The 12,480-nt window shown below is 39.8% G+C and overlaps 1 protein-coding gene across 12 annotated transcripts in view; it reads left to right on the forward strand.

The window, feature by feature from the left end:
* The first annotated feature begins 1,840 nt into the window (after nucleotides 1-1,840).
* NBEAL1 (neurobeachin like 1) overlaps nucleotides 1,841-12,480 on the forward strand; it is a 178,711-nt gene continuing 168,071 nt past the window's right edge. For 3 of the 12 annotated variants that reach the window (XR_007517931.1, XM_049887866.1, XM_049887877.1), the window contains exons 1-2: nucleotides 2,082-2,275; nucleotides 3,144-3,429. Coding sequence is in view for 11 of the 12 variants with exons in the window: in XM_049887866.1 (XP_049743823.1) it covers nucleotides 3,379-3,429 (51 nt within the window). In the remaining variant the exon portion in view is untranslated. The other 9 variants (XM_049887868.1, XM_049887869.1, XM_049887875.1 and 6 more) reach the window with 9 other exon arrangements.

The following is a 12,480-nucleotide window of genomic DNA, read 5'->3' on the forward strand; positions in this document are numbered from 1 at the left end:
TATCTCTTCAGTCTCTTTTAGACAAGAGGTCAGCCCTTTCACCTTTTCTTCCTGCCATTGACCTTTTACATGAACCACCAGGTCTACTGTCCTTAGAATGTCACATTCTTCATTTGTCTATTTGCTTCTTCCCAGTATTATTTAACTTGTTTCTCTAGCCCCTGTGTTTCCTACAAATGCAAATTGGCTATAGAGGTACATTTTTTAATACAGTAGCTTTTAGACACATATAGCTATTAAAATTAAATTAAAAACTATTTTAATTAAAAAAACAATTTCTCAGCTGTACAAGCCACATTTCAAGCGTTCAATAGCTACATGTGGCCAATGGCCACTCTCTGGAACAGCACAGATTTGGAACATTTCCATCATTGCAGAAAGTTCTGTTAGTGCTGGTTGGATTCTAGAGGCTTGGTTAGATTCAATTCAGGCCTTAGTTTTTTTTTTTTTTTTTTTTTAATATTTAAAATAAAGGCCCTGAATTACATGATCTCTAAGGTAACTTCGAGTTCTCTAGTTCTGTGATTCTAAAACGGAATACAAAAAGTAATCCGCTTTAATAAAATCAGCCGTAAACAGATGGCTCAGGAGTTTTGGTAGCTCCCACATTCAAGTCAATGTAATCATAATCAAAATGATCTAAGTAGGTACACAACTGTATGGTAGCTACTTAGAAAAGTTGGAGACAGAAGGGAGAGGACCACGGCTGAATTCAGAAAAAAGGAATCTGAAGAGCAAGAACTTGTCTGTCTGCATGTCTCCGATTCTGCTCAAAGGAACAGGGCTTATCTAGCAGAATCGAGTAACTGCTTTAGGTGGCAGGTTGCCCATAATGGAAATGGTTGCATACAGACTATTATAGAAGATGATACTACCCATCGAGTAAATCTAATTAATCTTACTTGCTCTCAATCATGATGAAAAAGCAACCAGATTTGCCTCCTTATGTAAATCTTTCTATGGGGAAATAATGCTCTGACCAAGGGTCATGAATAGTCCAACTGCCTTGGCAGATGTATGTCTCATTGCTAATTAATTTAGTGGCATTCTAAGATTTTTATCTGATGTGGTGAAGTGAACCGCTTACCCTTGCCATCAGCTGAGAAACTATTTGAGCACAGGACCATTCTAGATGGCTCAGGCAGGGCTGTTTCAGTTAATGTGGAGGCCATGAAAACCAGACTAGAAATAGGCTTTTAGCATAACAAGGTGGGGATGTTATTTTAGAAGTTGCTAGGTTACCTTATAAAGAAAATAACCGGGAAAATGTATTCGCTGGTAGGCAAATGCTTTGCCTCTAGGTACTTCAGGAGAAAAAATGGCTGCAGCTTCATTGGTGGAGGGAAGCCTAAGTCGTTAAAGGACTCACTCATTAGACCAAAGTTTATCCCCACCAGGAAAATGGGGCCACTTTTTAGTGTTGTAAACCTTCCTGGCGTAGCGGTTAAGAGGTACGGTCGGCAGTTCGAATCCACCAGGCGCTTCTTGGGAACTCTATGGGGCGGTTCTACTCTGGCCGCTAGAAGTCGAAATGGACTAGATAAAAAAGGCAAGGGTTTCTTTCTTTTTTGGTTTTATTAGTGTTAAAATAAGCCCTTTGGAGATGACACTCAACGACGGCAATGGAAATATGAAACAAACACTATGAAGAAAATGAATTTTTGGAGAAATGCTTATTTTTACATCACCGTATACTCACGACGGCACAGGGTTATACTCACGTGACCAACCCTCTTCCCACAGCTAGAAATGAAAACAATCCCCTCTAGTTATCACCAGGGGGCTGCCCTCCCTCAGATGATTCGCGGAAATGACGCCATCAGCCGAGCGCTCCGTTGGCCCACCCCAGTAGGGGCGGGGCTCCTACGTCGGCGCGGCGGTTCCCTCTCGCTCTCTCTTCCCATCCCCGACAGGGGCAAGACTGACCTGAACGCCTGGCCTGGCGCCAGCCGCGGGAAAGGCTGCGGGAGCCTTGTGGACTGCGGTTGCGCAGGTATGCTGGGGCGGGGCTCCAGGCCACACTCGCCCCTCCCGGCCTCCGCGGCCAATGAACAGCGGACGCCCCAGGGCTGGGTAAATCCTAAGCGGCCGGAATGATTAGGCCATGGGGCAGCCCCGCCCCTCTCTGGTCTCGGCCTTCGCGCCCCGCCTTGCGCTGTCGCCGCCCCCCCCCGCCCTTCTGCTTGCCAGCGGGGTGACACGGGGCTTAGGCTCGGGACGGGGGCGAGGGAAGCAAGTTAGACGGCTGCCGAGTGGTGGCGGCGCGGCCCCTAAAGTGAGCGCGGTGAGGGGAAGCGGGTCGGAGGCGAGAGGGAGCCGCGGGGCGAGAACGGGAGGGCTCCGGGTGCTTGGTGGTGGTGGGGGCTGTACAGTAGCGGTGGCTGCGAGGGGGCGAGGCTGTCCCGGGCGTGTCCCGGTGCGGTCGGGTGGGCTTGGATGTCGGGGGTCCAGAGACGCCGAGCTCGCTTTGCCCCGTTTCTATAGCTTCTCTTGGCTGCTTGGCAGAACTTAAATTGGCCTCCAGTTCTGTTGTCTGAGATGCGAGGAGGGAATTTAAAGATCCCCCAAAACACTTGGAGGCTTTCCCGGGATGTGTTTCCCTTGCCCGGGTGTGTGTGCTCCTTCTTCCTGAATGGAGAGAGAGGTGGAGCGGCCAGGTGGGCAGGTCGACTTTCACCCTTAGAGGATTGTTAAAACAAACAGACCAGGAATTCCTCACCCCTTCCCCCACGCCCTGCCACACAACAAACATTCTCAACAACTTTTAAGAAGCAGACTGGAAAATGTTAGGAGGTTTTATGTCTTTGGAATATGTCCGCAGAACATGTCTTTTCTTTATGTCTATAGAAAATAGACATAATTGTTGATCGTTTCTGTTTATCACTGGACGCATTTTTGGCTATGAGTACGCACCTTTATGAGTCTGCCCCAGAGCGTTCTCTGACTTTGTATTGATGTGAATATTTGTGTTAGCTGTGATTTTTCTCCCTGAAATGTAAGGTTCTATGAAGTCTAATCAGTGTAAACGTTTAGCCGGTTTGTGGGAAGTGAAGCAGATTAATCTTTTCTACTTTGTGATAAGTCTAGATTTTTTAATACGGCCCCTTTTTCTAACAAACCTTTGGGTATTTTTCTCTTCACAGATTTATTTACTTGCCCAAGTTCCACTGCTTGACGATACCTTGGAGTAACTGCTGAAACTTTCTTTTATTGACTAGAAGACAGTTCATTTGTTTCACTTCTTTTTGTTTTCTCTCCTGCTTTGAGCTTTACTGTAATGGCTGAAAAACTTGGAAAATAAAATGAACATGCTGTGGTCTTGAACATAATTTTTTTTTTTTTTTGAGGAAAAGTTAATGTGGCAGACCGAAAGCCACGATGGCATCCAGAGAGAGGCTCTTTGAACTTTGGATGCTTTATTGTACAAAGGTAACTGCTTTCCATTTTATTTCTGAGTTTTAAAATACTTTGTAATAAAATTGTGACTGGCCTTATCATTGCTTTATTTAACAGGTAACAGTGTACTTATTCACAGTAATAACCCAAGTTTTAAAAATATTTAAGTGACTTTCTGTTTTCCACCTTTTTTATATTTAAACACGTACACAGTATGGGCTTACTATTAAAAAGTATAAGGTGTGGTTTTTGTTTGATAGTTGTGTTCAGTGATTCCAAAATTATTTAAGTAAAGTTATGACCTTAACAGAGAAATGAAATATCTTTATTTTTGTTGGTGTTTTCTTTTTCTCGCACAAGTGGTGGTAGGATAGAGACACTTTTTGTAAGAAGAGCATTAATCATTTTTTTCGTAATTAACCCCTTTAAATGTATAAAAAGGTTATTTATTGTATAAAAAGGCCATTCACGGAGGTGCTCACTGTGTGCTTGCCACTATGTTAGCACTTCAGCACTTTATGAGCATTGTTTCATTTAATCCTAACAACAACACTGTGAGGCGGTTATTGTAATTATCCCCATTTTGCTGGTGAGAAAACTGATGCATGGGTTAAATGGCTAGTGAGTGGCAGAACTGAGCCTAGAACAGCTGAGGCTGACTCAGATTTATGTTTTTATCCAATATGACTCATTATTTTTATTTTTGTCATCAAAAATATTCCCTTTAAAAAAAAAAGTCAGTGACATTATAAAGAATAACTGACATTAAAAAGAATACCCATTAAAACAAACAAAAATTCCCTTTTCTCTCTTTGTATGTGAATTTTTGCATTAATACTTTGATTTTAGGTTATTGGAGAAGGGTACTACTTAGAAACATGCTTTTCTAGCAGGGAGCTACATTACAACTTTGAAGATTCTGGCAAGGGTCACAGAAACACCTCTAGTCTATTATTGAAGTTAATTTAGATGTGGGTAGTGAAGTTCTCATGTCACAACCTCCATTTCTGTATTATTGCTTCAGGCTCCTTTTATACTTGCAGCTCTTTAAAGAATAAGCTGTTCTTAGGTTATTTGAACAATGATCTCAGTTACCTGTAATATTAAATTTTAAAGATCACACTGGAATTTCCTTTGACTTCTTGTGTGATATTTATTATAATTATGAAAGGACATTATACTGTTACTTTGAAATGTTTGATACGGGTTTTTAAAATATCTTCTGTTTTTTTCCAATTTAGTGCCAGAAATGTCTTTTTAAAAATAGACCACTCTTCGAATAAAAAAGGAGTCCAATTCACCAGACCCTTTTGAAAGTAGTCACTAACACATGTTAGCCAAAAATTAAAACACATTGTTAGCATGAATGATCAGCTGGAAGATGTTTTACTTCAAAGTACGTCAAACTTAACTAGGTTTTACTATTTTCAGAATGATGAAAGGTAAATGAGGTTACAGTGTCTTATTAATTAGTTATGTTGTTTCTAGGTCAAGTTAATGTTTAAGTGACATAGTGCTTATTGAAAAGATAGTATAGTTCTTTGCCATATACTGAATTTTATTCTTCTTAACAACTTTAAGTATAAATTTGACCCTTAACGCTTTTGAAAATGTCTATCCTCAATGAAGGCCCTTCATGGCTAAACAAAAAAAAAAAAATGTTGTACTTTAGATGAAAGTTTATAGAACAAACTAGCTTCTCATTAAACAATTAGTACACATATTGTTTTGTGATGTTGGATACCAGCTTCATGACCTGCCAGCACTTTCCATTCTTGAACTTGGGTTACCTATTATCAGCTTTCCTGTCCCCTCCTGCCTTCTTGTCCTTGTCCCTGGGCTGGTATGCCCCTTTAGTCTCGTTTTGTTTTATAGGCCTGTCTAATCTTTGGCTGAAGGGGGAACCTGAGGAGTGACTTCATTACTGAGCTAAAAGGGTCTCCAGGGGCCACACTCTCAGGATTTCTCCAGTCTCTGTCAGGCCAGTACGTCTGGTCTTTTTTTTGAGTTAGAATTTTGTTCTGCATTTTTCTCCAGTTCTGTCTGGACCCTCTATTGTGATCCCTGTCAGAGCAGTCAGTGGTGGTAGCCAGGCACCACCTAGTTGTACTGGACTCAGTCTGGTGGAGGCTGCGGTAGTTGTGGTCCATTAGTCCTTTGAACTCATCTTTCCTGTGTCTTTGTTCTTCTTCATTCTCCCTTGCTCTGGATGGGGTGAGACCAGTGGAGTATTTTAGATGGCTGATCATAAGCTTTTAAGACCCCAGACACTACTCACCTTCATAGTTAAATTTTGAAGCCTTTCTCTTGAATGGGAAGATAAATCTCACTTTTATGTGTAAGATTTAAACCATGTGTACACTTAATAAGATTTAAAACTTGTGTACAATTATTTTTAAAGAATAATTATTTAAAATCATGATGGCATGTTTCACCAGTGCATGGGTAAACTGCTTTTAAGGTAGACAACAGCTTTGTTTTCTGCAAACACCTTGAATCAAGTAGCTACCAAGCATACATCATAGATTTAACACTTTTGCTCCATAACCAAAAAGAACCAAACCCAGTGCTGTCGAGTCGATTCCGACTCATAGCGACACTATAGGACAGAGTAGAACTGCCCCATAGAGTTTCCAAGGAGCGCCTGGTAGATTCAAACTGCAGACCCTTTGGTTAGCAGCCGTAGCAGTTAACCACTACGCCACCAGGGTTTCCTTTGCTCCATAGTTAGGCTTATTATCAAATAAATACCAGTTCTCTAGACTTATTCTCTAGCCTTACTGTTCTTACTCTAGCATTTAGTGCCTCAAACCACCTAACTTTTTTTTCTGACTAACTTTTAAGATTTTTTTTTTTTATACTTTTGATAGACTTTCAGGCTACTTCAGAACTATTTAGATCTTCTTTTTGAAATGTTTTGTACAACTTAGCTGCAAGGGCTTCTTAGACCTCTTTCTGGCCTTGTAATTGTAGAGACTAGTTTTGGCTCTGCTGTTGTTTTGTTCTGTACCTTGAGCAAGACTTACCTCTTTGGGTTTCGGTTTTCTCATTTGTCAAGTAATTGTGTGTGTGTAGAGTGCTGCCCTAGTTAGATCGTTAAGATCTTTGTTTGTTTTGACCTCTGAGAGACAAGCTTTTTGTCCTTATTCTATGGATTGTTTTATAGAATTTTCAGTTCATCTTTGTATTTTTTCAAGTTATTATAGAAAATTTCAAGCAGGCACAAAGTAGCCAGGATATTATAGTGAACTTCCTTGTAACTGTCACCCAGTTTCAATAGTTGTCAACTCATGTCCAGTCTTGCTGCTTCTGTAACTCTCCCTTTCCTCTCTCTCTACCCCCTTTTTTTTTTTAAAAGCAGATACCAGACAACAGGAAACCCTGGTGGCATAGTGATTAAGAGCTATGGCTGCTAACCGAAAGGTCGGCAGTTCAAATCTACCGGGCGCTCCCTGGAAACCCTATAAGGCAGTTCTACTCTGTCCTTTAGGGTTGCTGTGGGGCAAAATTGACTCCCATGGCAACTGGTATGGGTAAGGTACCAGACAATATGTGATTTTATTCATAAATACTTAAAAAATATTTCAGTAAAATAATAACTCCTTTTAAAAACATAATCACAGTACAATAATTCCTTAAATCATCAAATATCTTTCCTGGTAGTTTCATAAATGTTCCCCCTCCCTCCACCATTAGGTTGTTTGACTCTATTTAAACAAAGCATTACTTCTTGCCATTTATTTGTTGAAGAAACCAGGTTTTTTTTTTTTTTTTGATTGCGCTTTAAGTGAAAGTTTACAGTTCAAGTCGGTTTCTCATACACGTTGTTATGTGACCCTAGTTGCTCTCCCTATAATGTGACAGCGCACTCCTCCTCTCCACCCTGCATTTCCTATGTCCGATCAACTAGCTCCTGTCCCCCTCTGCCTTCTTATCTTGCCTCCTGACAGGAGCTGCCCACATAGTCTCATGTGTCTACTTGAGCTAAGAAGCACACTTCTCACCAGTGTCACTTTATGTCTTATAGTCCAGTCTAATCTTTGTCTGAAGAATTGGCTTTGGGAGTGGTTTTAGTTTTGGGCTAAGGGAGAGTCCAGGAGCTGTGTCCTCTGTGGTCCCTCCAGTCTGAGTCAGACCATCAAGTTTGCTCTTTTTACTAGAATTTGAGATGCATCCCACTTTTCTCTTGCTCGTCAGGGATTCTCTGTTGTGTTCCCTGTCAGGGCAGTCATTGATGGTAGCCAGGCACTACCTAGTTCTTCCAGAAAACAGGTTTTTGATCTTAGTTTTTCACAATCAATTTTGCTGATTGAATTCCCTTGGTTTTGTTTAATTGTTCCTCTGTATGAGAGGAACTAGAGACTTGTTCTGAAATATCAAGTGATAGATTTGAAGACTTGATCTGATTCTGGTTCAATTTTTGGAGGGTTTAGAATAGTCATTGCTATAATGATCTTCAGTAATTTTTACCTATATGCATTATTTCATTAGGGATTTGCAAAATAGTCATATCCTGACTCTATCACTTCTTCATTATTTTGTTTTAGTAGAACACTTATGCAAAGAAATTTCCCTCAATTATTTATGACAGTTCTTTAAGGAAAAGGCAAAATAAATATTTGGTTCTTTCTCTGTATCAGTTTTCAGAATAATGACTTGATTTGTTAGCATCCTGCCAAAGCGACCGATTTTTTTTCTTCAATATCAAGTTCATCTTTAATAATTAAAATGTAAGCAGCATCTACCATTTTGCTTCCCTAGTTGGTATGCCGTCTATATGAAACACTATACATACCTGACTACAGAAGATGACTTTGAAGATTTAGGAAAGACTGCTTCAGGCCAGTAGGGTTAAAATATCCACCACATTTGTCACAGTGCTACCCTTAGCACAAATATACCACAGTGTAGTAGCAGTAGGTCAGTGTTAAGATATAGTTAGTATGTGTCTGTGTAATGTGATGTTCTAAAAGTTGCCATTGAGCATTATAAAAGTTTAGTAGGTATTTAAATAGCTAGGACTACGTCAGAAATATCCTTTAGGTAATTCTGCTTGGTCAAAGGAAGACATATATAGGGTCTTCTACCTATTTGGAAACTCTGGTGATGTAGTAGTTAAGTGCTATGGCTGCCAACCAGAAGGTGGGCAGTTCAAAGCCAGCACGTGCTCGTGGGAAACTGTATAGGACAGTTCTGCTCTGTCCTGTAGGGTCACTGTGAGTTGGAATCGACTCGATGGCCATGGGTTTTACCTATTAATTTAAGGAGCCCTGGTGGTGCAATGGTTAAGCACTCAGCTGCCAACAGAAGGATTGGTGGTTTGAGCCCACCCAGTGGCTCCATGGGAGAAAGACCTGATGATCTCCTTCCTTAAAGACTACAGCCAGGAAAACCCTATGGGACAGTTCTGCTCTGTCACGTGGGGTCGCTATGAGTCAAAATCGACTTGATGGCACCCAACAACAGCAGCCTTTTAATCTGGGTTAAGTTACAAGCCTAAATACTAGTGATTAAAGTCATTTTAGTAGAATTAATATAAATAACTGGTTTCAGTTTTTAGCAGCTAGGTCTCCACATATTAAACTCAACATTGGAAAAGAATTTGGGTAAAAAAAAATTAGCAATTTATTTTGTTAACCAAACTTGTCAGTCCTAACTTTTCCTTTTCTCCTTCTAGAACAGGACTTAATTGCATTGTTAGAAATATGGTGTTATTGTTAACAAATAACATTATGGGTTATTTGTTAACCTCGTGTAGTTGTTACTATGTAACACAGGCAGGATGATTTCTGATCACTCAACATTTCCTCCCTCCAAAGGTCCTTTTACCAATGTATAATTGAAATAATATAGTCTGAACTTTTCTCACTTCCAAATGGTTATCCCTACCCAGAGTCAGGAATTTGATTAACAGTGTATTTCATAATTCAAACATTAATTTGAATGGGCTTAATCTTGTATCTGGTTTTTAGTTCAGTAGTTAACTACTACTTGTCAGATCATAATTAAGTATAGAAGGCACATTGGTTAATTTTTTAATGTCTAAAGATTTTAGTTTATATTACCCGTACTAGATATATTTTTCCTTGTATCTTTTGACATTATTTCTTTTTAATTTTTATTGTGCTTTAAGTGAAAGTTTACAAATCAAGTCAGTCTCTCATACAAAAATTTATGTATACCTTGCTGTATATCCCTAATTGTTCTCCCCCTAATGAGACAGCCTGCTCCTTCCCTCCACTCTCTCTTTTCATGTCCATTCCGCCAGCTTCTGACCCCCTCTGCCTTCTCATCTTCCCTCCAGATAGGAGATGCCAGCATAGCCTCAAGTGTCTACTTGATCAAGAAGCTCATTCTTCACTAGCATCTTTTTCTGTCCTGTGTCCAGTCCAATCCCTGTATGAAGAGTTGGCTTTGGGAATGGTTTCTGTCTTGGGCTAACAGAAGGTCTGGGGGCCATGACCACCAGGGTCTTTCTAGTCTCAGTCAGACGATTAAGTCTGGTCTTTTTACGAGAATTTGGGGTCTGTGTCCTACTGCTCTCCTGTTCCCTCAGGGGTTCTCTGTTGTGTTCCTTCTCAGGGCAGTCATTGGTTATAGCCAGGTACCATGTAGTTCTTCTGGTCTCAGGCTGATGTAGTCTCTGGTTTATGTGGCTCTTTCTGTCTCTTGTGCTCATAATTAACTTGTGTCCTTTGTGTTCTTCATTCTCCTTTGCTTTAGGTGGGTTAAGACCAATTGATGCCTCTTAGATGGCCGCTTGCCAGTGTTTAAGACCCAAGATGCCACTCTCCAAAGTGGGATGCAGAATGTTTTCTTAATAGATTTTATTATGCCAATTGACTTAGATGTCCCCTGAAACCATGGTCCCTAGACTCCCATCCCTGCTTTGCTGACTGTTGAAGCATTCAGTTTATTCAGGAAACTTCTTTGCTTTTGGTTTAGTCCAGTTGTGCTGACCTCTCCTGAATTGTGTGTTGTCTTTCCCTTCACCTAAAGTAGTTCTTATCTACTATCTAATTAGTGAGTACCCCTCTTCCACCCTCCATCCCTCCTCCATCTCGTAACCATCAAAGAATATTTTTTTCTCTGTTTAAACTATTTCTCGAGTTCTTATAGTAGTGGTCTTATACAATATTTGGCCTTTTGCAACTGACTAATTTCACTCAGCATAATGCCTTCCAGATTCCTCCATGTTATGAAACATTTCACAGATTTATCACTGTTCTTTATTGATGTGTACTTTTCCATTGTGTGAATGTACCATGATTTATTTATCCATTCATCCATTGATGGGCACCTTGGTTGCTTCCATCTTTTTGCTATTGTAAACAGTGCTGCAGTGAACATGGGTGTGCATATATCTGTTTGTGAAAAGGCTCTTATTTCTCTAGGATATATTTCAAAGAGTGCGATTGCTGGATCATATGGTAGTTCTATTTCTAGCTTTTTAAGGAAGCGCCAAATGGATTTCCAAAGTGGTTGTACCATTTTACATTCCCACCAGCAGTGTATAAGTGTTCCAGTCTCTCCACAACCTCTCCAACATTTATCATTTTGTGTTTTTTGCATTAATGCCAGCCTTGTTGGCATGAGATGGCATCTCATTGCAGTTTTGATTTTCGTTTCTCTAACGGCTGATGATCGTGAGCGTTTCCTCATGTATCTGTTAGCTACCTGAATGTCTTCTTTAGTGAAGTGTCTGTTCATATCTTTTGTCCATTTTTTAATTGGGTTATTTGTCTTTTTGTAGTTGAGTTTGTGCAGTATCACGTAGATTTTAGAGATCAGGTGCTGATCGGAAATGTCATATCTAAAAACTTTTTCCTAGTCTGTTGGTAATCTTTTTACTCTTTTGGTGAAGTATTTGGATGAGCATAGTTGTTTGATTTTTAGGAGCTCCCAGTTATCTAGTTTTTCTTCTGCATTGTTAGTAATGTTTTGTATACTGTTTATGCCATGTATTAGGGCTCCTAGCGTTGTCCCTATTTTTTCTTCCATGATCTTTACTGTTTTAGATTTTATATTTAGGTCTTTGATCTGTTTTGAGTTCATCTTTGTGCATGGTATGATATATGGGTCTTGTTTCATTTTTTGCAGTTGGCTATCCAGTTATGCCAGCGCCATTTGTTAAACAGACTGTCTTTTCCCCATTGAACTGTTTTGGGGCCTTTGTCAAATATCAACTGCTCATATGTAGATGGATTTAAGTCTGGATTCTCAATTCTGTTCCATTGGTCTATGTATCTGTTGTTGTACCAGTACCAGGCTGTTTTGACTACTGCGGTGATATAATAGGTTCTAAAATCAGGTAGAGTAAGGCCTCCCACTTTGTTCTTCTTTTTCAGTAATGCTTTACTTATCCTGGGCCTCTTTCCCTTCCATATGAAGCTGGTGATTTGTTTCTCCATCTCATTAAAAAATGTCATTAGAATTTGAATTGGAATTGCATTAAATCTATAGATTGCTTTTGGTAGAATAGACATTTTTACAATGTTAAGTCTTCCTATCCATGAGCAAGGTATGTTTTTCCACTTACGTAGGTCTCTTTTGGTTTCTTGCAGAAGTGTTTTGTAGTTTTCTTTGTATAAGTCTTTGACATCTCTGGTAAGATTTATTCCTAAGTATTTTATCTTCTTGGGGGCTACTGTAAATGGTATTGATTTGGTGATTTCCTCTTTGATGCTCTTTTTGTGGATGTAGAGGAATCCAACTGGTTTTTATATGTTTATCTTGTATCATGATACTCTGCTGAGCTCTTCTGTTAGTGTCAGTAGTTTTCTGGAGGATTCCTTAGGGTTTTTTGTGTGTAAGATCATGTCATCTGCAAATAGAGATAATTTTACTTCTTCCTTGCCAATCTGGATGCCCTTTATTTCTGTATCTAGCCTAGTCGCTCTGGCTAGGACCTCCAATTGACATTATTTCTTTACTTGATAATGTACTTGAGGTGAGAGAGACAGTGCTGAGAACAATTTTGGCGCCTATATTATCATACAACTTTTTGGAATTCATCTTTTATGTAGAATAAGACATACCTGTATCATGATGGAAACCCTGGTGGCATAGTGATTAAGTGCTGTG

The sequence above is a fragment of the Elephas maximus genome, chromosome 6, assembly GCF_024166365.1.
Source record: "Elephas maximus indicus isolate mEleMax1 chromosome 6, mEleMax1 primary haplotype, whole genome shotgun sequence".
NCBI lineage: Eukaryota > Metazoa > Chordata > Mammalia > Proboscidea > Elephantidae > Elephas > Elephas maximus.